This window comes from Globicephala melas, chromosome 10, assembly GCF_963455315.2.
Source record: "Globicephala melas chromosome 10, mGloMel1.2, whole genome shotgun sequence".
NCBI classification, from domain to species: Eukaryota; Metazoa; Chordata; class Mammalia; order Artiodactyla; family Delphinidae; genus Globicephala; species Globicephala melas.
The window spans coordinates 25,475,466-25,503,278 of record NC_083323.1 but is presented as its reverse complement, the minus strand read 5'-3'; the positions used below and the strand labels follow the sequence as shown (position 1 = coordinate 25,503,278).

Here is a 27,813-nt window from a genome sequence, read left to right as displayed (position 1 = left end):
TACAAGCTTAAGGAATCACGTTTAATGCTTTAAAATAAATAAACTGTTAACATGTAAATTTACATGGTATTTTAATTTTTTCTTAAGCAGACTGGAGAAATCCTAAAAGTTAAATGTTATTTTGAGAGAGAGGGCTATCAATCATTTTAAATTGAAGGTTAACCATTCTAAATCAGGCTTTTAGTCTATGCAACTATATTATTTAAGTACATGATTTAATGCATGGTACATCCAACACTGATTAATAAGTCAAATTATAGTGGGGTTCTATATACGCCTTTTACAGTCATGATTCAGATATATTTTTTAGTTATATTCAAAATATTCTCTAAGGATAAAGAATGAGCAGTTATTATTCCTATTTGGCGAATGGGAAAACAGATGTACAGGATATGAAACTGAACTGTTCATGAAATCATATTGTAGAGTAAGGTCCTACAACTCAAACAATACTTTTCTAACTATGGGCTTAACTTTTTCCATGGTCTCTTTGCTTCTTCATCCCAGTTACTTTAAAGCAATATAAGTAAATCTGGCAAGCTTTAGATAAAGCTCGGGTTCCTTAGAGTAGACCATTTTCCATTACCATCTAATTCAAACAGAGTACAGATGTGCCCTTTAGTGGCAAACCAAATTTCCAAATCATCACAGTGGTGGTATGGGATAATTTAAATTTTCTTACCCTTTTTGTTGGGCAACCACATGATTCTATTTTCAAACATATTCAGTGTATACAAGTTTCAGCACCTTATTAACAAGCCTGAGGTGACACTGAAACAGTGGTGGTGGAGGGAAACAACAACCCCAAGACATCCCTAGAGCCTCCCTAATTTAAGCCAATCAAAGATGGCCTATTACAGGGCTTCCCTGGTGGCACAGTGGTTGAGAGTCCGCCTGCCGATGCAGGGGACACAGGTTCGTGCCCCGGTTTGGGAGGATCCCACATGCCGCGGAGCGGCTGGGCCTGTGAGCCATGGCCGCTAAGCCTGCGCGTCCGGAGCCTGTGCTCCGCAGCGGGAGAGGCCACAACAGTGAGAGGCCCGCGTACCGCAAAAAAAAAAAAAGATGGCCTATTACAAATGCTGGCCATGATTTATCAGCTCCACTGCATTTACTTCATTCAAATTATTAACTTAGTCAAATTGGGAAGTTCAGATAATCTTCCACATAAAAATAATATACAGTAAATACCACCTGCCATGATTCATCATATAAATGACAAAATTTCAAGTTATAATGTTATATAATTTCCCCCCCTTTAATCAAATCCTCCCAAAATAAAAGTTCTTGCTTAATGTACGTCTGTACTAGAAAATCACACTTATATTCAAGGACTTCAAGACACTTACCCTAGAGCCTGGAAGGAAGGAATCGAAAGTGCCCAGTGCATTGATAAGAACAGCAGTCTGGAGGCAGACTCCCCAATGTAGTGCACATTCAGGTACTCAGGCATAGGAGATGGCATGGTGAGCTAGTGCGAACAGGGACTGAGGTAAGTTATCTTACGTCGGACAATTCTAAATCATCATTTCTTTGAAAAACTTAAATGTAAACATATCAAATAACTAATATATTAACCCAAAGGCAAATCTTGAAATAATCCAAGTCACTAGATTTTACAGCTAAAAATAGGATTTAGAATAAATGAGAAGACCACAGTTTCTAACAAAGCAAATTCAGATAAAGCAGAATTCCACTTAACAAATACCAACCATGACATCTGGTTGTTTTTTAAAATTTATTTTTTGTCTTGGTCTAATAACATGTCTTTTCCTTCCCTCCCTTCATTAACAGTGATATACAACAAATTCAGTTTAAGGAGCAATCCTTTATGTTAAATGTCCCTTTCATTTAGGCTACGGGGATAACAAATTCAAATGCTTACAGGGTCAGGAGAATAATGAGTGAAGTGAGCCTGCTGATGCCATTTGGAAAGTGCATATTCCCATATAAAGGGCATGACTGTGACTTGAATTCAACACACTGAAAACTTACGGGAATTTGGGCTCAGTACTACCAGCTCTTTCAATTTTTCAAAGAGCAGCTTCTTTGTAAAATCTCCCCATTTAATCTACAGGTAAAACAAAATGTGTCTGTGGCCATAATGCTCACAGGCTATCTATCAGTCTGTACTGCAGACCGTAGGTAATTATTTTAAATGTGTTGGAAATAAATATCCTACATCAAAATACTTCTAAAAGCATTTTTGAAAATCTTGTTAAAGAGAACTTTTATTGCTATAAATGAAATGTAATTTCATCCATAAGAAACTTTTTTTCTATTTTAAAATTATTAAAATGATCAATAATATCAAGCATAGGTGATGATACAGGGAAACACATACTTCTGAGTATTGGTAAAGTGAAGGGCAATTTGGCTGTATCTATCAAAATTTTAAAATTGAGTTTATCCTATGACCTAACCGTGCCACTTCTAAATCTCTATTCCAAAAAGGTACTTGCATACATCCACAAAAAAGCACATATAAGGATGTCCATTTCAGCACCACTCTTAACAGAGAAATTAAATGCTGGCAATAACCCAATCTTCTATCTCTAAGAAAAAGAATAATCCATGCTATAAGGTACCCTGTAGGCATTAAAATTAGTAAGATAAACTGAGATAGCATAGGAAAAACATTTCACAGACATCTACGTAGAAAAAAACAGCAAAATATGTAGATGACCCAATTTATGTTAAGAAGAGAGTATGTGTATATACATATACATTTTATATGTATTATATTATATATATGTGACAGGAGGAGATACACCACACAGTTAACAGTGGCTACCTCTATAGTGGGATGGGTGGATACGTCCATATGTATTTTTCTGGGGAAGGCATATATAGCTTTTATCAGATTCTCAAAGGTGTCTACGATGCCAAACAGATCAAAGGTTTTCATCAAAATGATATCAAAGTTCTCTGGAAATGTTATATAAAAATGCAAAAAATATTAACTTCCTTTGTTCAATATTAGCCATAAATGGTTTATCTACTTATAAATGGTGTCAAGTAATAAAACAACAGGGCAACTGACAGTTGAAATTCCATGTGTGAAAAGATAATTTTTTAAATGTTTAAGAAATGTTTACTGGAGCAGTAAATTAAAATCACATTACTTAAGACAATTCTTAAAAGAACTGTAGGTAAGCAGATATTAAGCATGATAAATATAATTATTAGGATGCAACGGTTTCTGCACATAAGTATATGAAAAACAAATTGGGAACTATCATACATTTTCAGGACTGTCTAAGGTGAGTAGGGGAAAAAAAGCCTGAAAAGTCGGGGATTACCAAAGATTACTAGTTTTAAGGGGGGGAGGAATAAGATGCAAAAACAAGATTACCCTTTGCTAAGTAGCTTAAAATCACTTTTAAACAAATGAAATACTTATAATATGTAAAAACTGGATATAAGGGCTAAAAGTACAGATGCACCCTGATTTACACAACAGTGGTGACAACGTTGCAAAGTCTCTGTTGCTCTATCATAAACCTGAAACCACTTGCAATATATACTAGAAGAATTCATTATTCAAGACTGCCATGTTGTATTATTTTATATAGAGAGGAAATGGCTTGTAATTTATCTATTTTACATACTTAATTTTCTTAAAGCAAGATATACCTCTAGCAATATCAATCAGAAAGCCAATGCTACCTGAAGAAACAATTTATTCAACAGGTCTTTTAGACTAAAAAGACAAAGATTTCTTCCTCTGTACAGAGAAGGTAAATTTCTACTACAAAGGTGTTAAAGTTTCCCAAAAATGCCTGTGGATTTTCAGGTTTATAAATTGAATTAAACACATTTTTCAAATTATGCACATTTATTATATTAAGATGACTTTTAAAAAGAGTGTTGACATGAACTAAACTTGGCTACCTATTTTAGAAGTAATTACTTGCCTGCAATTACCTTTCTAGCAGTTCTGAAAACACGCTGAATGATCCAGCTTCTAAAAAGCTATCTGGGGACTTCCCTGGTGGTGCAGTGGTTAAGAATCCGCCTGCCAGTGCATGGGACATGGGTTTGAGCCCTGGTCTGGAAGATCCACATGCTGCGGAGCAACTAAGCCCGTGTGCCACAACTACTGAGGCTGTGCTCTAGAGCCTGCAAGCCACAACTACTGAGCTCGCATGCCAAAACTACTGAAGCCCACGCGCCTAGAGCCTGTGCTCCGCAACAAGAGAAACCACTGCAATGAGAAGCCCGTGCACTGCATCGAAGAGTAGCCCCCACTCGCCACAACTAGAGAAAGCCCCCGCGCAGCAACAAAGACCCAAAGCAGCCAAAATAAATAAATAAATATAAATAAATAAATAAATAAAATAAAAAATCATTTGACTTGAATTAGCAGACCTGGATTCTATAATACTTTCAACTTGTCATTAATTAGCTGTGTGACCCTGGATTACATAGTAATTCAGCAACCATATTACTGCATCTTTCACTGTGATCCACTAAGCTAGGTGTTGTAGTCTCAACAGAGGAATAAAATGGAAACTGAATGAGCTATAGAGAGGGCCAAGAAAGGGGCAGGCATGTCTGAGAAACGATGGGCAATGGAAAACTACTGAAGAATTTTAGGCAGCACAGAAGCATAACTGGATTGTTTATTTAACAAATATCACTCTGCTACCAGTGCACAGGACAAGATGAGGAGACTGGAAGCAAAGGTTAATTACTATTAACAGTTTAAGTAAAAAATTTGTAAAGGAATGAAATATGGCAGTAAAAATGAAGAGGAAGCGAGAAATTCAAACAATAGAATGGTTAGGATTCTGTCATGGAATGGAAGGTAGTGAGGTTTGGGGAGAATGATACTGTCTCCCAAACATCAAACATGGTGACTAGAAGGATTGTGATTCTAATATTGAGATAATGAACATCAGAGAGGAACAGTTTTAGAAATACCTACCTCTGTCTCATATGCTTATTTTTAAATGGTAATTCTATCCACCTTGATTATTTGTATAGGAAATTTAAAAAAATCAAGTGGAATAAAGTATATGAAATCACACCAGAAACTAAAGTTTAATAAAAATGTTAAATATTACTATTGTTCTAGATTCTTCAGAATCAAAATGCAAGTTACATATTAGACTATTTCTTCTTAATGTCTAGAATGCTTTCAATAAGACAACGAAAGCCTCCAAACCTCTTCTCATTTACAAAACGACAATAAAAATCCAAAGCTTCTCAACAGACCGTGGTGAGGCTCAAATGAAAGAATGTGCATGAAAGCAGGTGCAAACTGCACTGTACACAAAAATGCCAGAGAGAAACAAAATGCTAGTTAGTTCAGCAATTGAGAGGACTGAATTTTTGATTATAGATATCAGGGCTTGAAACTCATGACAATAAAATCTCAGTGAGAGAACTAATCATGACAGTACCAGGCTGGGAACTCACTGAAAAGTAAAACTCAAGAGGCTGTAAATAAGAATCAGAGAAGAAAGGAGCTGTCCTTTCCAGGAGAGCAAGAAACTTCATAGTGCTGATTCTGAGGATACCCAGAGTATGGTGGGTCAAAGACAGAATGAAAAAAACCAATTCTAGAAGGGAAAAAAAAGTTCTAATTTCCCCAATTCACCTGTCCAAAACAAATTTTTAAAGAATGACACTGATTATTCCCACTGCCTGTTCTTACAGCCCCCATAAATTTTTTTCTTGTAAAGTGCAAGTAAAACATTTCTAATTTTTTCCATGTAAATTATCTTTGGTGAAATGTTCCATAAAGACTGGTTTCACTGATATGTTTTATTGCCTATATCAAATTACAGAATTATTTAAGTCACTGTGAGGTTTCTCTGGGCCATTTCTACAAGTCAAATTTTACAAGAATAAATTTTATCATATGCAGTTCTGGCCAGTGTTAGATTTATTTTGTGTTCATTATTTCTGCCAGTAGCACACATATCTATTTGATAACTGTGCATATTTTTGTAAGAAATCCATGGAAATTTATAATCTATAGTAAAGTTAAGAGCAACTACCCTCAGGTATTCCAGGACTGCTATGCATTGCTAATTGAAATCTCCTAAGTACTTGCAATCACTTGCATATGATTCGCTGACAGTACTCAGAGCTGGCAGAGCAAAGATAAAGAGTGGTTAAAATGGAGGGGTCAAAACAGCAGGGTCTTAATGTAGGGCCTCAATGGTCAGCCTATCTATAGCTGTGGTCCAAATATTATTTGAATGACAAATCAAATGCCAGAAAGTTATTTTCTAATATTCTACATGCATTGTTTCTAGTATTCCACATGTATTGTTTCCATCATAAATTAACATATTTAAGGAAGCAAAAAAGAAATTACAAATGTATCTTCTCCAAGTGGTTAAAGTACAAAAAGTTAAAAAACAGAAGTTAGAATTAAATAATTTTAACCTTCTTAAAATAAAGCTGAGAGCTTCCCTGGTGGCGCAGTGGTTGAGAGTCCGCCTGCCGATGCAGGGGACATGGGTTCGTGCCCCGGTTCGTGAAGATCCCACATGCCACAGAGCAGCTGGGCCCATGGGCCATGGCCGCTGAGCCTGCACGTCCGGAGCCTGTGCTCCGCAGCGGGAGAGGCCACAACAGTGAGAGGCCCGCGTACCGCAAAAAAATAAAATAAAATAAAAAATAATAAAAAAAATAAAGCTGAGAGCTAGCTAATTGGGGCAATATATAATTAATTGTGTTCTTTGTAGTTACTTGGTAAAAGCAGAATATCTGGGTCTTAGATAACTGGTTTACACTAAAGCAGTAGCAGCTAGGCGCTGGATAAACCAGTGGATTCAACACAGCACAAATGCCAATACTTAAGTTAAAAATACCACCATCAATAAAACTATATTTAATAGAGTCTAAATGAAAAAAATGTCTAAATGTTCTAAAAGCTAACTTTTATACTCTTAATCACATTATTTGATATAATGACTATGATTTATAAACAGGATGTTTTATTGAGCCATTATTTTGTATGTTTTAGCTGCTGTCTCAAATTCTATCAGGGGTATTTCTGACTTTAAAAGCACAACAAATATACTTTGATTTTTGAAAGGACAATTAAAATCAAAATGGTAACCAACATAAAAATTATGAAATATATATATATATACATATATATAGAAATACCCTGAAAGCTACATGTGAATCGCTGAGAAGTGGCCCCTCTTTTTCGATGTAATTTATGCTTGAGTCTCCAGCAATTAGATGTACGTTTCCTTCCATGCCCTCTACTGAGCTCTGACAGGCTGTGCTCTCTCCAGGATTCAATGCTTTTGCAAGAGTGTCAAATGCCCTATAAGGAGACATCAGAAGCTGTGAGCTTGGCCAATCTCCACAATAAAATGAAAATTCTATATAAAATTCTGAAGTTAAGATTTAGGCCTTAAAAATTGTTTAGAAAATAGAACTTTGGTGTATCACTGAGCATTCTATTTCAGTGATGTCTTTGACTCACTCTCTCCAAAAGCAACAAATTAAACTTCAAATATATCGTATGAAAAACTATATTATTATATTAATGTATTTTACCAGAGGATTAAAGTCTTTTAAAAAAACTTATGTAATGTAAGGGGAGAAAAATTCTTATGCTTTGGTATGAAAATATGCTTTTACAAGTTATACGTTTGATACTACAAGGTATCAGCCCATTTATTTTACATACATAAGTTATTTAGAAAACCAAGGGCAAGAACTTATGTTGACTTTATTGTATTCTACACAACACAAAGTTAGGTTTTAATTTTGTTTAAAAATTCAGAGAATACTTTAAAACTTATGGTAACACAGCTATATCTGAACTATAAGAATTTGAGATCAGGATGGCAAATAACATTAGCAAATTAACTAGTCAAAATAGCTCCCCATATTTTACAATGAAATGCCTTCTACAGCTCTTTAAAATCTCATATTTAACAAAGTACTTATTTGAGACTCTTAAATGCAGTTTCTTCAATATTTCAGAAGATGAATAGTGTGAAAAAAGCCTGAAAAAATCTGGTTTCTGCATCCTAAGTATTAATACCAAAAGAAGGAAAAGTAGAATTCTGATACGAGTTTCCTGAAGTGTAAACTTAAAATCGTAATTGATTCCACTAAGTTTTTAGAATCTATTTTCATCACTAGAAACTGGTGGGGAAAATGAACATGACTGCCTAGAAAGACAAATATTTAACTTTAAATACACAAAAGATAAAATCTGGCAACTAAGATATCTGAAAAATCAGACCCAAATTATCATCTTTATTGAAAAAAAAATTCCTGAATTTTATGACTACATTTCTAATCTTATCTTATTCACTTATGGCTCACTGTTGACAATGTAACCTGCTGGACATTTTATATTGAATAGAATTTTTCAATTAAAATTTACTTATGCCTTAAGTTTTCTAAGTCTAATAGAAATATGTTTTTTGAAACTTCTATAAATAATATTTAACATAAACATATTTTAAGAAATACTAAAGGACACTTGAGCAAAAGGACACATAATCAAAACAGACCTTACCTTGAAACATCACCATTAGTCTGCATTTCTTGATGAAATTCACACAAAGAGGTATCACCATTGCTTAAGCTTTCAATCATAGACATTTCGTTACTATTTTGAGAAAGATCTTTAGTTTTTCCAAGGTTTGCTAATGATGTAACCACACTTGCCAATGTACTTAAATCTCCCTGACATGATTCAGCCTTTAAAAAAAAAAAAAAAATTAAAATTCTGCAAATTGGTTATCAGTAAACTTTTAAATCTGAAATACCTAATTCTAGAGGATGAAATGCCAAAAGAAAAGTACTCTAAGATAAATGAAATCCAAAAAGTAAAATCAAAGAGCTCTGAGCTTTGAGGTAACTTGAGGAAACTACAAGTTTAAAAATATCAGGTACATTTCCTAGGAAATGTTTATACAAAAGTTACCTTAAACTAAAAACTGCACTTACTGGCTAATCTATCCATGTAACAATTGCTTTCTCTGTAAAAGGACATTACATTAGATGATCTTTCAAGTCCTTTTTAGCATTAAAATTCTGATAATATTATTACAGTAATTTCCAAAACTTATTATACAAACTTTAAAGTTATATCGGATAAAATTAATGTTTTATTAATGAAAAAAGAAAAAAAAGGAAAGTGGATTATTGAACAGACTTCTAGGATGCCAACTTTTACCAGCCACTGTGTTAAATGCATTGAACATCAGGCACTGTGTAGCTGGAAAGTCTCTTTACATATTTAAGATATTGGGCTTTTGTTATACATTGCACGTTTTCCTATTTGTCTTCAGCTTTTATTTTTGTTAATGTGTATTTTTATGCATATAAACTATAATTCTTTTATGAAAAAACTTTCTATCCTTAACTCTCTGACTACCCAGAAATATAATCTGTACAGGAAAGGCAGGTAAGTGCTTGATTTTTCTTCCTTTTACTTACCTATTTTTAGAGCAATGAATCAATGCCATAGCAACCTCTCACGATGAAGGATGAATTCTGAGTATCATTTTAAATTCAGATTTTTATAAATTTTATGTGCTTCAATTCATTAGTTATTCTTTTATAAATGCTCTAATTATTCTACCCTAACCTAATGAAAGGCCCTTCGTTGCCTTCTATGGCCTATTGATAGGACCACAGATATTTAAAATTATTCATCATAGCTTTTTTTTTTTTCTTCCTTTTTTGGCTCTATTGGGTCTTAGTTGCAGCATATGGGGGATCTTCATTGAGGCACGCGGGCTCTTCATTGTGGTGCACGGGCTTCTCTCTAGTTGCAGCATGCGGGTCTTCTCTCTCTGGTAGTGGCGCACAGGCTCCAGGGCACGTGGGCTCTATAGCTTGTGGCACGTGGGCTCTAGTTGAGGCGTGCGAGCTCAGCAGTTGTGGCACGCGGCTTAGTTGCCCCATGGCATGTGGGATCTTAGTTCCCTGACCAGGGATCGAACCCGTGTCCCCTGCATTGTAAGGCAGATTCTTTACTACTGGACCACCGAGAAAGTCCCCTCATTATACCCTTACGGGTTTTTTTTTAGTGTTATTAATCCTAAGAGGATAGATATGTTTCCTTGAATTTCATTTCTTTTTTTTTTTTAATTTAAATATTATTTATTTATTTTTTGGGGCTGTGTTGGGTCTTCACTGCTGTGCGGGGCTATCTCTAGTTGCAGTGAGTGGGGGTTACTCTTCATTGCAGTGCACGGGCTCTAGGAGCACGGACTTCAGTGGTTGCAGCACATGGGCTCAGTAGTTGCAGCATGTGGGCTCTAGGGTGCGTGGGCTTCAGTAGTTGTGGCGCATGGGCTCAGTAGTTGTGGCTGGCAGGCTCTAGTGCACAGGCTCAGCAGTCGTGGCTCCCGGGCTTAGTTGCTCCGTGGCATGTGGGATCTTCCTGCCCCAGGGATCGAACCCGTGTCCCCTGCATTGGCAGGCAGATTCTTAACTACTGCACCACCAGGGAAGTCCTGAACTTCATTTCTTCTACCAATTCTTTAGTTTATGCGAAACTGATTTCACTGAATAGGTAGGCAAGTAAGTTTTGTGCTCTCCCCAAATTAATGAATGGTCCTAGAATCATTTACTCAGTAATCCACTAGTTACTGAGTTTCTTACAGGATTGCTACTTACATGTTTTTTACTTAATCCTCACAACCCTGTGAAATAGGAATCATCATCCCTTTATTATTGATAAGAAGAATTACCCATCGTCACTCCAGCAGTAAGCAGTGGAGGCAGGATGGGAAGTCAGACTGTCTGACTGGAAAGCCCATGCTCCTAACCACTGCTCCAGCCTTCTTTTATATATATGAGTAAAAGGAGTTAACATTTTTAGGTATTCTTATTTTCAACTAAAACTTAAACACTTATATAATCTCTTCCATTTCATAACCTATGTATCTAACTAGATGTTTAATGTGGAAAGATCTCATATTGTAACTTGACAGTTTTGGGACCATTCGTCAGAAACTAACCGCACAAGACTGTTAATACAATTTAATATAAAAACATATAGAAAACTACAGTGTCTGGGCAAATAGTAATTTTTCAACAAAACTTAGTTCTCTTCCTTTCCTAATGGAGGTAATGTCAATGAAATTGTAACCACCATTCTAAGCACAAACCATGTAGATAAGGATAAGTGAAATCTTGTATGTAATTCCTCACGATGTATATTTATGGTAAGATACCAAATCTCCTCAATTAATAACAACATGCTAAAGCTCAGCCTGTAAGGTAGACACTCTTATTATCCCTTATGTTACAGATGAGGAAAGAAACTGAGGCACTAAGAGGTCAAATAACTTGCCCAAGGTTATGCAGCTAGTAAATGGCAGATGAAATTTGACTCCAGAGCACAAGTATTAAGAGTGCCTTAAAGTATCAAGCAACAAATAACAGCATAAATCTGGCCATATATAGACTGAATAATCTTATAGGGCATATGAAACCAGATCACATTATAGCCTGAGAGAAACACTATTCATAGTCTCTCTGAAATCTGTCTTCAGGAAAAATGTTTAACACTAGAGAAACTCTACATGCTGGATCTAAATAAGCAAACCTTTTTTCTTTCAGACGCCTTGCTCAATAAAGAGCTGCTCCAACTCTCTAAGAGAACCCAGATGACCTGGATACATAATATGAGAGCTCATGCAACCCTACTCCTATTTTTGACTCAAGTCAATGTTTTGAGAGGTGTGCTAGGAATTTCTCTTCACCTGAAATATTTTAAGTATTTTAACACTAAAATCTGTAGGAGAACACAAAAGGAATATAAAGAATTTTATACTTATACATTTCTATTTCTGAGGACTTTTATTTCAAGATGAAAGAAACCTGGAAGAGGGCTTCCCTGGTGGCACAGTGGTTAAGAATCTGCCTGCCAATGCACAGGACACGGGTTCGATCCCTGGCCCACGAAGATCCCACATGCCACGGAGCAACTAAGCTCGTGTGCCACAAATACTAAGCCTGCGCTCTAGAGCCCGTGAGCCACAACTACTGAGCCCGTGTGCCACAACTACTAAAGCCCATGCGCCTAGAGCCCATGCTCTGCAACAAGGGAGGCCACCACAATGAGGAGCCTGCGCGCCGCAACAAAGAGTAGCCCCTGCTCACCACAACCAGAGAAAAGCCCGCGTGCAGTGAAGACCCAATGCAACCAAAAATAAAATAAATAAAATAAAATAAATAAATTTATATATTAAAAAAAAGAAACCTGGAAGACATTTAAATGTTTGCCATTTTCACATTGAAGCTATAATTGTTCTAGTAGAATAATGAACATTTCTACTGATAAAGTTAATTTGTATTACCAGGACTCGCAAAACGGAGGCTGCTCTAGTGACCTGGTCCACTTCACAAAGCTAAACCTAAGTCAGTTTGCACTTAAAGGAAACACCTTTCAAGGAAACCTATCATACACCAGTCACAATCCTCCTGCTCCAGCTTTAGTGAGCTCACCTTACTCTAGACAACAGGACTCGATAGATTCACAAGAGAATCCCCAACCTCTGTGCCAATTAAGCCGTTTCCTCACTGCTGCTTCAAATGCTCTATAAAACTCACTCTTGACTAAATTTCCTCTGGAAGAGTGTTCCACTGCTTGTGAGCACTGTAATCTGCTAATCCATGGATTGTTTTCCCTTAAATAAGGGACATTAAACTCATCACTAAAATCTTTTAGTTTTGTTATTTGACACTACCAAATCGTTGATGATAATTTGTTAAAAAAAAAAAAAAGCAATTTGTAACAGGGAATATTTAAGACCAAATCTATTGGCCAAATTGATGGAGGAGAAAAGGAAAAAATTTTAAAAGCTTAAAAAAATTTAAGCTTTAAATTAATTGTACTAAACACACCTTATCTGGTGTCATCAGCATAGTTGACTCAGTTTTTAGGCCAGACTGATGAATATTCACAAACATTCCTGAATCTAACAGTCCTGCTGACCTGTAACAAATAAGTACAAATTTTAGCCTTAGTTTCACTGGGAAGAAAAACAAATTACCAGCTCCTTAATATATGTGGTTTTTGGTTGTTTTTACTATACCTTGCAGTTTCACTATCTGTTACAAAAGTTGGAGTTGCAGCTAATGGGCTTCGAAGGTCTTTTCGAATGTAGATTTTTTCTGTTGAAGCGGCACAGTTGGAAGATTTTTCTCTTGATACTTCAATGGGTTTTCTTTCACACTGAACAGCTACAAAAATGTGTCAAACTTATATCACAATGCAGAATTTACAGGCAATTACAAATGTAAACTTTAGGTCAGCAATGCTGCTAATGGGAGACATGGTTACTGTAACTGAACTCCAAAGATAACCATCAATCTTTAGAAATTATTTGCAAGTTCAACAAAGTTGCTTCAAAAGAGTAAAACTGGCCAATGTGCATCTCTTGTTCTCTTTCCTCTCCCTGCCCCAGCCGTGGCAGAAATGTAGAACTCCTATTTTTTAAAAGCTCACTGTCAAAAAGGAAACCTGAAGTTAGGAGTCCTTTAATTACCTATATAAGAGTATTAAAAAATGAAGTAATATTTAACCAACTGAAAACAATACTAATAGAGAACCACAAATAGACCGAAGTTAAATCTTTTTTCAGTTAAGGGCAGGGAGACTTTTGAGAAGCAATTCAATTGCTTAGTCTTCATTTATAAAACAGAGGTAATACATTTAATTTATTTTATAGCAATTTTATTTCATGATACTTAGGAGGTGGTATACTGTAGCTGTTAAATATACATTTTCTGAGAAAAAATAAACTGCCAAGATTAAAGTCCAAGTTCTGCCACTTATTAGTTGTGTGACCTTGGGCAAGTTACTAAATTTCCTCTGTTCACTCAAATGTAAAATGGATAACAGCAGCATCTACTGAGAATTTTGCTGTGAGAACAAATAAGTTAATTCATACGCTATACACAGAGTAAAGCATAATGAGAACTCAACACTAGCTATTTTCATTACCTTATTAATCACTTTAGTATTGATAGTTTAATCAAAAACTAAACATGTATCTATTACCATGTTCAAACTAAAAATACATGCCTAGCATATAGTCACTCAATAAAGATTTGTTGAATGTATAAAAAATACATACATATTCACGTATTTCTATATTTCTAGTTGGAAAACTTTAAATTAAAAACCATATATATTTGACATATTTTAACATGTTAATTTTAACACACTTCTAAGAGTGTGCCTGAATTCTTAAAAAGTATTCTCTCCTTTAAAGCTAATACATACAGTCTTGTTTCATTCCAAACGCAATACATCTTTGTAACCTGCAGTATTGACAACGATTTCGATGGTGTTTATTAATAATACAGTCCTTTGATCCTCGACATGAATAAACTAAATTTTTTCGGATACTTCTTTTAAAAAATCCTTTGCAGCCTTCACAAGTTACTGCTCCATAATGACGCCCTAAAGACAAAATGTTTAAGAAAACACAAAAGTCACATATTTCAGCACTGAAATGAAATAAGCCCATTTCTTCCCTTTAAACATGAGATGAAACTGAGATTTCTGAGTATATGACATAAAAATTTTTTTTAGGAATTACCAAACAGAGAATGGCGCAAACTTATTCTCTGATAAAATATATTACAGTATGAGTTTTTAAATTTTGTAAAGTAATCTTAACAATGGCATGGAAAATTTGGGAAGGAGAAGAAACAAAATCACCCATAACCCCATGACATAAAAACTATTTTCACTTCTGAGATCACTTACAAATTATAGTTCTGTTATATACTGTAAAAAGTTATTTTATTCTAAAAACTTTGCTCCAAAAAAAGAATATAATGTCAGTTAGTATTTGAAATCTAATAATCTTTCCTCATTGTGAGTTCCACTTTTAAATTTCTGGAGAAATCTGTTATACTTTGATAAGCCTATCGTTTCACAAACCATCTCTTTGGCACAACTATTAACAAACTGAATATACTCCTGGAAAAGCTCTAGTGGAGGTTTTTTTTTAATGAAGCTATGGAAAAGATAAAAAAGATTAAAGAAAACAAGCCGGGCCCTTAAACTTATCCCACTGGCACTTGTGAATCTATATGAATAAATATGGGTGTGTATTTCTGGCATGAAGGAACTAAAATGGCATAACCCTGAGTACTAGAAATAGGCTTGGAGAAGTGCCTGCTCAGCTATGCAGAGCATTACACAGAGGTTAACCAGAGCCTTTCCACCTCAATAATCTGTTACTCTGTATTCCTGGAATGAGAACAGGACTCAACAGGTAGATTAACAACCTAATTATACATGTTATTAAGGATCACAACTAATTTTTAAGCAATTCCTTTGACAAAACTGGTTTCACATTCAGAAAAATTTCCACATGTTCGGTTTACTTTCAAAAAGTGAAACTGTCTTTCATAACTCTTTGAAATATGCATTTTATGTCATTGCAAGATCACATTAAACTGCACTGAAATAAAAAACCTTTAGGAGAATAAAAAGCTCTGGGGAAAAATCAGTTAAATTTCATAGGCTACAAATATGAATCATAAAAACAAACTGCTTCTTTTTCTTTTTACTTTCAGTAGAAGAAACATGGTAATGAGATAGTTATTTTAACAAGAGAACACATATAGGAGGTTATTTTTAATGTTACCTGATGCTTTGTCTCCACATACTACGCAAAGATCAAAAACCTTATTTGGTCCTTGTTCGGAGGAAGAATTATCTGTTAAGAGCTAAAGAAAACCCCCCCAAACAAACAAACAAACAAAAACACAATAATTTGTTGTTACTTAGTAATATTCTCATGTAAAAAATTAAAAGAACATTCAGTCAATCTTACTTTTTGCTTTCTTTTTCAAAAGTTATTCTAAAACTTTGAACTCTATTAGGCATGCATCGATTAAAGTATTCTTAATTTTCTTTACATATAGATTAAGACTCCCATGTTATAAAAAGCACAGACAGAAATAATACCTTTTTAATTTGTTCAATAATAATTTGTTCCATAACAATTTCATTAAAGTAAACAGTCTTAAACACACAAATACATGAGCATTTTTTACTGTATCTCACCCATTACGTATTTATTATTCATATGGAACACATTAAAGTACTGCAGCAGTTATCAGTCCTATCATGACATTTGTCTTTGAATAACTCAGAACATTTCCATATGGAATGACATGACTAAAATAAGCTATAACAGCATAGAAACATAAATCTGAATTTTTTAAATAGAAAAGGAGTTATAAAGAAAAAAATATGTTAAAGCATTTACTTATAACTATGGAACATGACTGATATACAAAGGTATAAACTTTTCGAGCTGTCTAAGGTTTGAGTTAGGTGTAGAGGTTGAGAGCATGGACTCTGGAGTCTGTTAGTGACAGCAAGTTAGTGGGGACTAAGGTTTGAGTTAGGTGTAGAGGTTGAGAGCATGGACTCTGGAGTCTGTTAGTGACAGCAAGTTAGTGGGGACTAGGTGGGATGGCCTTGGGCAAATCACCAAACCTCTTTAAATTATATTAAGAGCTCATCACTAGGTACAGCTAATGTAATACTGGCAAAGAAATACTAGTTTCTTCTTTCAGGTTTATCCTTCAATCTTTCTGTCATTTTTTTCAATCTTTTGAAATGTGAACAAATTAAATTCAAGCCAAAAAATGCATCATTTAGTAAACATCTTCCCCTGTTTTAAAACAGCCCACAAAATAAACCTCTACTTTGACTCTTTTTCTTCTCTTAGGGGTGTGAATGCCTTCAGGAATAATTCTGATTTTAAAAACTTTAAACAGTCATTAAAATACCTGTCCCAGGGAATTCCCTGGCAGTCTAATGGTTACGACTCCGCACTTTCACTGCCAAGCGTGCGGGTTCAATCCCTGGGTAGGGGAACTAAGGTCCTGCAAGCCAAGTGGCACAGCCAAAAAAAATTTAAAAATAAAATAAAATAGCAGTCCCTTACTATGTTATAGTGGCATCATTTCTTCTTATATCACCATAAAAATCAGTCTTCAATGAAAACTTAAACAAATAAATGAACAATTTCTGGTATTAGATGTCCTTTGAAAGCATCTATGACAAGTATCACTCTTTTCTTTAATAGCATATCTATTGCAAATGGTGCTAATATTTTATCTGCTATTATTCCTAAGGGTGGAAGAGACACTGAGAGGTTAATGGGCTTGCCCACATCCCATCTTGGTCACCAGACCAGAACTCAAATCTTTTTGGTCCAGGAGATTCTATCCTATACCTGGTTTCTCTTTCATTGCTCTCAGAGATGATCCATAACATAGGCAAAGTACCAATATCATCTTAATTTTTAAATAGAGAAAGTCTTTTGAAAAAGAGTAACTTTAGAGTGAAGAAATCTTATATCACCTTTTAAGCCAGGTGATGTCACCAGTCATAAAACATGATGATAGTAAGTACCCTTGATATGATATGATGAGAATGGCACTTAACCTCTGTGATCCTCCTCCCCAAAACCCACAACCCCAGTCTAACCATGAAAAAAAAAAAAAGAATATCAAAGTCCCACAATGGGGCAACCTATAATATACCTGACCATTATACTTCAAAACGGTCAAAATCATCAAATACAAGGAAAGTCTGAGAAACTGTCACAGCTAAGAAGAGTCTAAGAAAACATGACAAATGTAGTATGGTATCCTGGAACAAAAAAGGATATTAAGTAAAAATTAGGGAAAGCTATGGACTGCAGTTGATGTATAAATACTACTAGTTCATTAATTATAACAATTGTATCACACTAATGTAGAATATTAATAATATGAGAAACTGTGTGTTCGGAGATTATATGGGAACTCTCTATACTAAATGCTCAATGTTTCTGTAAACACAAAACTGTTCTTAAAAAAAAATCAAGTCTGTTAATTAAGAAAATAAAGAAATTAAGGTATGGATAATGTTATACATTTTTTTAGTGACTTCCGTCTTTCTGATAAGATAACTTTATATATCCTATCCATTTTCTACCGTAGCTGTTTCTAAAAATAATATAAATTATGTAATTGGAAGAATAATAGAACCGATCAGGATATATAGGCATAATTTTGTATCTTACGAATTTGGAGTTTTTCAATCCTAAAAGGGATTTTCTTTGATCAGTGTTTTCATCACAAAATACAGAACCCAATTTTAAGTTGGCATTCATTCTCCTCAAAGTCTCTGGAGGCAAACTTAAGGGTTCATTGTATTTGTATTCAAACATAGCAACCAGTGGTAAAAACAGCTGCATAACCATGACAGACTGCTTGCTACATCAATGAAGACGTAGTTGATTGACAAAAGAGGAAGCAAGAGTGACAAAGCTGGCAGCTAGAATATCAGCTTCTTGATCTGGCAGCTGCTTGTTCAAGGCACAGGCATCTTCGTCCTGGAAACTGCAGCTATAGAATTCTATAGATGCTCCTGATTTGGAAGTTTCCTAACTGTGCAGATGCAGAAGGTCACTTAGAAGAAGTTCTAAAGCATGTTCCAGTAGTTATTCTTGGAAACCTGACCTACAAGTGTTTCTTCAGCCTTTCTAACAGTTCTTTGAGCTCTCTACATTCTTTGTTAAATCCTTTCCTGCCCAAACTAGCCAGATTGGCTCTTACTGTGAGCCACTAAAAACCCTCCAAAATATATGGGTGTGAGGATGTTTGAGGAAAAGAATAGTGGCTCATAGGCGAGGGCAGCACATAATTTTATGCAAGATTTTTTCCTATTGAACATGCAGGACATAAAGTCTTAATGTCAGGACTTACACTTACGATATGCTTTTTATGTTTTTCAAGGGTAAGATAAAAAGAAACTAGTTATTTACCTGGAGGTGTTGTGCAGACAAATCAGGAGTTGTAAAAATAAACTGGTTGACACCTGTTGCATCTGGGGTTGTGAGGAAAACTTTTCCTGGAGTAGAATCTTGCCTGGCCAGAATGACTTTGCTTGGAGTAGAGCCACTGTGATTTGTCAGAATGAACTGTTTGCCTTGGGTATTATGATCAAGTGCTGTCACAATCTGGATTTTCTGGCCAGTCTGCTGCTCTGTAACAATCTAACACAATCATGTCATTAGTAATCAAGTCAACTTAATCTTTTTTCTTCTCTAAGCACAATTTTCTCATACCTTGAGACAAAGCTAGACTAGAAAAGCATACCATTATATACATACGTTCAGTATAATACACATACACACACCATTAAATCTACCAATTCTAATTCGACATCCTATCCTACAGAAATAAACAAATGTGCAAATAAAGCTACAATAGTAAGAACACATGGATCTCACTATTTTGATTCCTTCCCTTCCTCTCCTTTTCCCCTTCCATTTACACAAACATATATTGGGTACATTCTATTTGCCAATCACTGTTCTGAGTCCTTGGATACAGCAATAAACAAAACAAAATTTTTATTCTCATAAAGCTTTTATTTTAGTGAGGAAAGGCAGATAAAAACCAAATAAGCAAATAATATTGTCAGGTGGTATTAAGTGCTACAAAGTAAAATAAAGCAGAATAAGGTGAGAATCATTGATGGAATGACAGTGATAAGGAGATGACATTTTTGCACAGACCTGAGTGAAGTAGCAGACCAAGGCTTAGAACTAGCTAGGGGAAGTGCATCCCAGGTAGAAGCAGCAGCCTGTGGGGCAGGAAGAGTGTGTTCCATACATCTGAGGCAAGAGCACACCGAGAGCTGTGTGAGTGAAATAGAATGGGAGAGAGAGATTTATGGTAGGAGGTGGGATCTGAGAGACAAAAGGGGCCAGACTGAATAGGACTTTGTAGGCCATAAAATGACTGATTTCCTACTGGATGACATGGCGATCCACTGAAGGGTTTACAGAGAAGAGAAGTGGCAGGATCTTTTGCAAATAGGATCATTCTAGATTTAGTGCGAAGACCAGACTATGAATGTTCAAGAACAGAATTAAGGGAGACCAGATAGGATGCTATTGCACAGATACTGGCAGCACTTGGGTATCGTATATGGGCAGAGATATAGGCTGAGATCAGGGTAGCAGCCATGCTAGTGGTGAAAAATGATTAAATCTGGGATATTTTATAAGGGAGAGCTGACAAGATATGTTGATGGATTGGAAGTGGAATATGAGGAAAGAAGAGTCGAGGATGACTATAAAATTTTGGCCTGACCAACTGGGAGGACAGAATTGCCATCTACTGAGATGGAGTAGTCTGGGGAAGAGCAAGTTCATGAACAAAAAGAACAGCCTAGCATTGACGGTTTTTGTTGTTGCTAGGCAAATATTTTACAGAATAAACTCATTAAGCCAATTAAATTCCTTGATTCAATTTTAAAATGACAAAGCTGATTTGTTTCCAACTTTTTTCTATTTCTCTGAAATTATTTTCATCAAGACTATTTTCTATGCAAAATTTACAGCAAAGTTCTGAATCACTAATTAGTTACTGTCTAGAGCAGACGGTATTGATTATGGCTGCTGCCAATTTGAGTTTCCTTTGTCGATCATTATTTCTACCATATCCTGTTTTTCTGGCTGCAGTTTTAACTGTTGTCAATTTTATTTTGCATAGGTTATTTCTACCAAGTCTAGTCTCCATCTTCCTCTCTCACAATTTCTGCAATTTTCAATAACTATAAAATGTGACTTTGAATCAGTTCATCTATAATTTTATCATGTAAAGTTTATGTTGTTGTAAATTTTATTTTAGAATATTTCTATCAGAAATATCCATTGTAAACTGAATAAAAATCTAATGGCTCACAGTTATTTCTTAGAGACGAGCATCAGGTACATGCAGGGTCCAACTGTTATTGGGTTGAAACCCTTTGCTTAGATGGGTAAAAGTATGTTTACTGCAGCATAATAATTATAATTGGAAACTGAAGCAATCCAAATGGCCTTCAATAAGGACCAGTAAATAGATTATGGGAAAAAAAAATAGATTATGGAAATAGTTCTCAGGTCTCAGGACCCCTTTACACACCAAAAAAAAAAAAAAAAAAAAAAAGTCACTGAGAGCCCAAAGAACTTCTGTTTATGTAGGTTGTATCTATTGATATTTACCGTATTAGAAATTCAAATAGAAAAATATTTTTAATATTTATTAATTCATTTAAAAATAACCCAGGGACTTCCCTGGTGGCACAGCGGTTAAGAATCCGGCTGCCAATGCAGGGGACACGGGTTCGAGCCCTGGTCTGGGAAGATCCCACATGCCGCAGAGCAACTAAGCTCGTGTGCCACAACTACTGAGCCTGTGCTCTAGAGCCCGTGAGGCACAACTACTGGAGCCCGCAAACCTAGAGCCCATGCTCCGCAACAAGAGAAGCCACTGCATTGAGAAGCACGCACACCACAATGAAGAGTAGCCCCGCTTCCTGCAACTAGAGAAAGTCCGCATGCAACAACGAAGACCGACCCAATGCAGCCAAAAATAAATAATAAAATAAATTTATTTAAAAAATAAAATAAAGAAAACAACCCATTAAATGTTAACATAAGTAACATATTTAATGAAAAATAAATAATTTTCCAAACAAAAGAAAAATCAATGGGAAGAGTGGCAATGATTTACATTTTTGCAAACTGCTTTAATATCTGGCTTAATAGAAGCTGGATTCTCATACCTACCTGGGCATTCAATCTACTGCAATATGTTGTTTTGGTTAAAATATATAAAGAAAATCAAGCCTTACATTTACTAGGTAAAAGAGGGAAGAATATCTTAACTGTTTCTTCAAACTGTGTAAACTGTTCTTTAATATGACACCAAAACTTGACAAGTGATAGCTTTTTTAGAGGTTAGTTGCAATGTGGAATCAGAAACTATATATTAAAATCTATCCGGCAATGTGAATCCTTTACTCATGAGTGATTGTGTAACATCGTGCATTGGTCATTTGGGAAACACTGGTTCAGTGAGTTATGTACACCTTTTAAATGTTGACATATTTCATCATACAATATCACATGACATGCAGCCTCTGGAAAATTGCACCATATACTTGTGAGAGAATGATAGTGAAAAGGCAAATACTGTAACATTTTAGTATTATTATGAGAATGGTTTTGACCTTACTGACTCTCTGAAAGAGTTCCTAGATGATACTTTGAAAACCTTTAGATTATGGTACCTCTTACTAGGACATAACTTTTAAAAAAAATGAAGACCTATCTATTGACATGGATGTCCTTCTACTGGTCTATTAAACCTCAGATTCCACACCTGTCAGAAACATTGCCTGGCTAGATCCTCACTCTACCACAACTCTTCATTAGTTGTTTTTCTTCTGTGCTCCCATAACACCCTATAGAATTATCACAGCACTTACCATATCCTATTATGATTGTCCAATTATTCAACTGTCTCTCACTAGATCAAAGAGAACTTTTTATTTTTAGTTTTTTTTTTAACATCTTTATTGGAGTATAATTGCTTTACCTTGCTGTGTTAGTTTCTGTATAACAAAGTGAATCAGCTATACGTATACATATCCCCATATCCCCTCCCTCTTGCGTCTCCCTCCCACCCTCCCTATCCCACCCCTCTAGGTGGTCACAAAGCACGGAGCTGATCTCCCTGTGCTATGTGGCTGCTTCCCACCAGCTATCTATTTTACATTTGGTAGTGTATATATGTCAATGTCACTCTCTCACTTCGTCCCAGCTTACCCTTCCCCCTCTCCATGTCAAGTCCATTCTCTACGTCTGCGTCTTTGTTCCTGTCCTGTCCCTAGGTTCTTCAGAACCATTTTTTTTTTTTTTAGATTCCATATATATATGTTAGCATACAGTATTGGTTTTTCTCTTTCTGATTTACTTGATCAAAGTGCACTTAAATTCAAGGTTATCTTTTATCTCTGTACCACCAAACCCTAGCATATACTACACTTGGTATAAATAAGTTTGGTGAAGCAGTGAATGAACGGTAAACTAGACATACCTCTCCCATCTGTTGTTCAATAATTTGATGTGCAATTTCTTCTATGGTTGCCATGATTTAATTGCCAAGTGTCCTGCCAAAAGTAAAAAGATGCTTTTTTACAATTATACCCATAAAACGTATTTACTGAAGAAATTAAAAATGGAATTATATGTTAGGATTTGCTTCAAAATAATCCAGCTGTGTGGGTGGGGGTGAGAAGGAATAAACAAAACAAGAATGGCCACATGCTGACAATTACTGAAGACTGCTAAAGTTTATACAGTGTTCATAAAACTATTCACTGTGCTTTTATAAATTCTGAAAACGTCTATTAAAAAAACCCAAACTATTCAATACCAAACAATTTCACTTTTCAAAGATACTGAAGCCTAAGCTGCAGACCTGATATAGATTAGGAGTAGTTTATTAACTGAATAAGGGCAACCCAGCCTGTAAAAAAAAAAAACACATCCTTGTAGTCATTTAACACACTTTTAAAGCAGTATATTGTAAACGCCGACAAAATAACTGCATTCATTCAGAGGGCTAGATTTCTCTAGAATTTTGTGATTGTTCTTCCTTGTTCTATTAATTTGAATTTTAATGTAAAACTGTCTTCAAATGGATTTGAGAGCCAGTAAGATTAATGGGTTGACTTCGGCTTTTGCTTTTTCTCTGTATCAGGTAGTCAAGAATACAAAAATTATTTCTGACTTTATCATATTATATACTATGATAAATTCACTAATATTCTGTAATTATAATTAATATTAATTGCCGAACTGTCTGAATTATTTCTTTCAATTACTTTTAAAACCTTAAATCCTTCAATTACTTGTTCTAAAAGCAATACACAATATTTAGATTAATTACTCAACTCTCTCTCACTAGATTGAAAAGTAGTGCCCTCAACCTCTCTGGAACCAACCAAGGAGACAGTTACTTCCCAGGTCTGGGTCCATGATGGCAGTGGCAGCCCTCCCAAACTCTGACCCATCTTTGGGGGGTCATTCTTCCCTTTTCTTGAAGGATAACACATGTTCAAAACTGAATAGCTCTATTGCCCATCCAGTAGAGTCCCAGAAATCCAATAGCCTTCATTCATTTCATCCCATCTCTGTCCCCTTCAGTCCAAGATGGCAGCATTTCTGCTGGCATGAAATTCCCAGAAGTCTTGCTGCCTCCCATGCAGTTCATGGGGGTCCAAGCCATCAGACAAGAGTCCTGAACAGATCTCTTCTGGATAACTCCATCTCTACTCCTGGCTTGTGCTGTATGTAGATCTCAAGGACGCTGCTAATGTTGCAGTCTTCTGAACAAGGCCGCTTATTTTCTCCCACAAGAAAAACTCTTCCTCTGAGATTCATTTAAGCCAGTTACACTACAGTTTTTAGTGACTTTTATTGTCATTCATTCATTTCTGTTCCAATTTCATTACTCATTGATGATCTGACACTGATTGTTGTCCCTTTCCTGCCATTCTCCCAGTTTCCTGACCTCAAAGTCCATTAATGTTCACCCAAATGCTACTTTAATATTGTGCTGTCAGATTGCTCTAACATATGTATTTAATAAAATTTTAGCTCTTAATATTCTTCAAAGCCTTTCCTTTAACTATAGGACATGAGGTGTCCTTTTTATGTATTTGTTTGTTTATTTATTTATGGCTCTGTTGGGTCTTCGTTGCTGTGCATGGGCTTTCTCTAGTTGCGGCGAGCAGGGGCTATGCTTCCTTGCGGTGCACGGGCTTCTCACTGCAGTGGCTTCTCTTGTTGCGGAGCACAGGCTCTAGGCGCGCGGGCTCAGTAGTTGTGGCTCGCAGGCTCTAGAGTGCAGGCTCAGTAGTTGTGGTGCACGGGCTTAGTTGCTCCATGGCATGTGGGATCTTCCCGGACCAGGGCTTGAACCCGTGTCCCCTGCATTGGCAGGTGGATTCTTAACCACTGTGCCACCAGGGAAGCCCATGGACGTGATGTGTCATTTGTTAAACCTTACATTCTAGCCATATGCACTACTTGTATCCTTGAATTTACCATGTTGCTTCGTGTTTCCATGTCTTTGCTAATGGCTTCTCTACCATGAATGCTATGGAATCACTGGATCAACATGTTTGTTTTCCAAGACGAAATTTAACTCAAAAAACTGAGGAAAAATGAGCATTCTTTACATATTGTTGATGTAAGTATAAATTGTTATATTTCTAGAAAGAAATTTGCCTATGTCTATGAAGTGCCTTAAATTGTCTATAAAGTGCCTTAAAAATGTTCATACTCATTGATCCAATAATTCATTCAATATTCTTCCATTCAACAAATACTTGTTGAGTGCTTAATATGAGCCAGGCATTTTTCTAAATGTTAGGGATTGAGCAGGGAGTATTAAAACAAACGTCCCCTTGTAAAATTTATATTTTGGTGGGGTGAAACAGACAACAAATTTCAGCTACTCCCAGAACTGACTTTCCTGGATGATTATTTAATATATACAAACTGTGCATATGAAAAGCCCCTAGAAGGCAAGAATCAACTTTGTGTCAGCACCTTTGACAAATAGCAAGATCTCAGGATGCTTACAGAACTGAAACGCATCCTCAGTCTCCTGTTTCAGAAGTACCAATGTCTCTTTAATGGTCAAAGAATAAAGTTTCAGCCCTTCTCCTGGTATTTTTTCAGTATTTACTGAGCCCCTATAACATGCCTGCCACTGCAGACACAAAGCAGCATTCCTTTATAGTCTGACTTCCTCATCTTCTCATTTTATCTCCTACCAGTCCCAGAGGGGCCTCTGTTTAGGACAACTGGAATGTTGTTTATTCCCCAATATACAGTGCCAAGCTCCTCTTCCCTCATTTAAGTTTCCCACTTTTAAAACTCACTTCTAATTTTTTTTTGTTTTTAATCCAATCTTTCTAGATGAGTACAGCATTTATTGTGTATACTAAGGCTGTTAACAAGGCCTCAAGAACAAACTTCTGTTTACTTCTAATACTGTATGCAAAATTTTATGGGAAGGTGCATTTTTCTAGCGAGAGTCCATGGCCTTCATAAAAGATTTTAAGAGGGTGCAGAGGGTCCTATATGACTTTTAAAAGTTACATGATTATATATACTGTTAATCCTTTATAATATGCGGTTTCTTTTGTCTTTTCTATTCTCCAGGAGTAGGAATTATATTTTGTGTAGCAGACATACAAACAGTAGATATTTTGGGAATGTCTGCTGCCTTTGATTTCCTAAAAAAAGACTGAGATGTCCCTACAAAGAATGATGAAATTACATTTTATGCGATCCACTTTTTAATAAGAATAAATAGAAATATCTCCTTTAGATCTACCAAATTGACACACAAGCAAAATCTAAAATCAATCATTGTGTATCAACCAACCGCAGAGCAGTCACTGTTCAAAATCCCTCCAAAGTCGAAGGCCTATTTACAAGTTCCGGAGGCACAAAATCCCTAAAGGGCTTAATTTCAAGTCCTTTTGCTTTTCCTTTCCAGTTATTATTATTATTTTTTAAACAGCTGACGTATTTAGTGAAGGTTACGAGACAGGTTTGGCAACATTTGTCATTCGTAAAACGGCATCTGCTGGAGTCGGAGGTACAGTTTCTTAACAAAAGAGCTACTGGAAGCTTGGACATGCCCACTGCACTGAGGACCCTTGGCCGTTCCATTTTATTTCTCAAAAGATACAGGTCCAAAGGCAGCGGCCACTCCCGCCCCCGTCGGTCGTGAAAGTTGAGAGCATTATTCCGTCCGTCCTGTTAAGCACGAGTACTAGCCAGAGGCTCGCGGTGAAAGGGATCCGGGCCTCGGCTCGCGACCACTCGCAGCCAGGCCGGCCTCTCAGCATCCCGCCGGCGCTCGAGCCCAAGCGGCGCCCCGGGCCCGGGGGCGGCGCGCGGCTTCCTCAGGCGGGGGAAGCGGCAGCGCCGCCGAGACGGAAGCTTTTCCTGTAGGTGAAAGGTCAGAGGCGCCGCGGGAGAGGCTGCAGTGCGCGCCGAGCCGCTCGGGGACTCCCTCTCGCGCCCGCCGCCCCAGCCCCTATCCGGGCTCCCGGCCCCGCGCCGAGCTCCGGCTCCGGCCTCGGCCTCTCTCGGAGCCCCGGGCACTCGGTCCCGCTGCTGCGGCCGCTCTCTGCGCTCCCAGCCCGCCCCGAGCAGCGCGCCGCGGCACTGCCGGAGGGCGGGTTCCGCCGGCCGAAGCCGCAGGCTGTTGGGAACGCTGGGGGCGCGTCCGTTGGCACCTGGGAGGAAGGGACCTCCCCACGGTACCCGCTCCGGGCGCCGCTGCAGCCGCTTTTCTCCTCACCCGTCCCTTCTTACCGGCGCTTCTCCGCCGAGCTACGTCCTTCGCCGGGCGTAGACGACAGCCCCGCTGCAGCTGCTGCTGGGCGGCGGGGGGGGGCTCCGGGAAGAGACAGGTTGGAGAAAGCTGAAGGGGGGAGGGCCAAAAAAATGGGGGCAGGGAGCTTTCTGGGTTTGGGTATTTGGGGGGGGGTCAGAGTTCGTGACCCCTCCCTCAGATCCTCGGTGCGCGCTCCCGTCCGCGCCTGCGCACGAGTGCAGTGGAGAGGCGGCGAGAGGAGGTAGTGACGTTCCCCGAGTAGAGGGATGAGAGAACCCAGCCTGTGGAGGTCGACTGTCCCCTATCGGATGGGAGGGAGAATGCTTTGCCGCAGCTGCGCGTCCCTATGCGGGACTTCGAGAAGCCGCGTGGCCTTAGCGTTCCGTTTGCAAAAGGCGGTCGTTAAACGAAGTTTTGAGACTGTTCAGATTTGAGCCAGGATAGATAACCCAATCAGTTTTAGACAGTTCGGTTTCTAATTTGTGGTGAAGTGGGCTCTGTTTCAGGCTCTTAGCTTGGACTAAACGGCTTATTAGAGGACTAACAAAACTGGGTAGATCCCGATAAAGT

At 37.1% G+C, this 27,813-nt stretch overlaps 1 protein-coding gene across 7 annotated transcripts in view; it reads right to left on the bottom strand.

Annotated features, from left to right (window-relative positions):
* The window catches only part of NR2C1 (nuclear receptor subfamily 2 group C member 1), a 41,539-nt gene extending 14,173 nt beyond the window's left edge, over positions 1-27,366 (bottom strand). For 2 of the 7 annotated variants that reach the window (XM_030856372.2, XM_030856374.3), the window contains exons 1-10: positions 27,222-27,365; positions 22,915-22,987; positions 18,804-19,034; positions 15,621-15,702; positions 14,243-14,422; positions 13,050-13,197; positions 12,859-12,949; positions 8,510-8,694; positions 7,132-7,297; positions 1,350-1,471 (exon numbers count right to left, since the gene is read on the bottom strand). In XM_030856372.2, coding sequence (XP_030712232.1) covers positions 1,350-1,471; positions 7,132-7,297; positions 8,510-8,694; positions 12,859-12,949; positions 13,050-13,197; positions 14,243-14,422; positions 15,621-15,702; positions 18,804-19,034; positions 22,915-22,968 — 1,259 coding nt within the window. In that variant the 5' untranslated portion in view covers positions 22,969-22,987; positions 27,222-27,365. Of the gene's footprint in view, positions 1-1,349; positions 1,472-7,131; positions 7,298-8,509; positions 8,695-12,858; positions 12,950-13,049; positions 13,198-14,242; positions 14,423-15,620; positions 15,703-18,803; positions 19,035-22,914; positions 22,988-23,774; positions 24,562-25,469; positions 26,231-26,280; positions 26,799-27,221 lie in introns of those variants that run through there. The other 5 variants (XM_030856373.2, XM_060305600.1, XM_060305601.2 and 2 more) reach the window with 5 other exon arrangements.
* Positions 27,367-27,813: the final 447 nt, after the last annotated feature.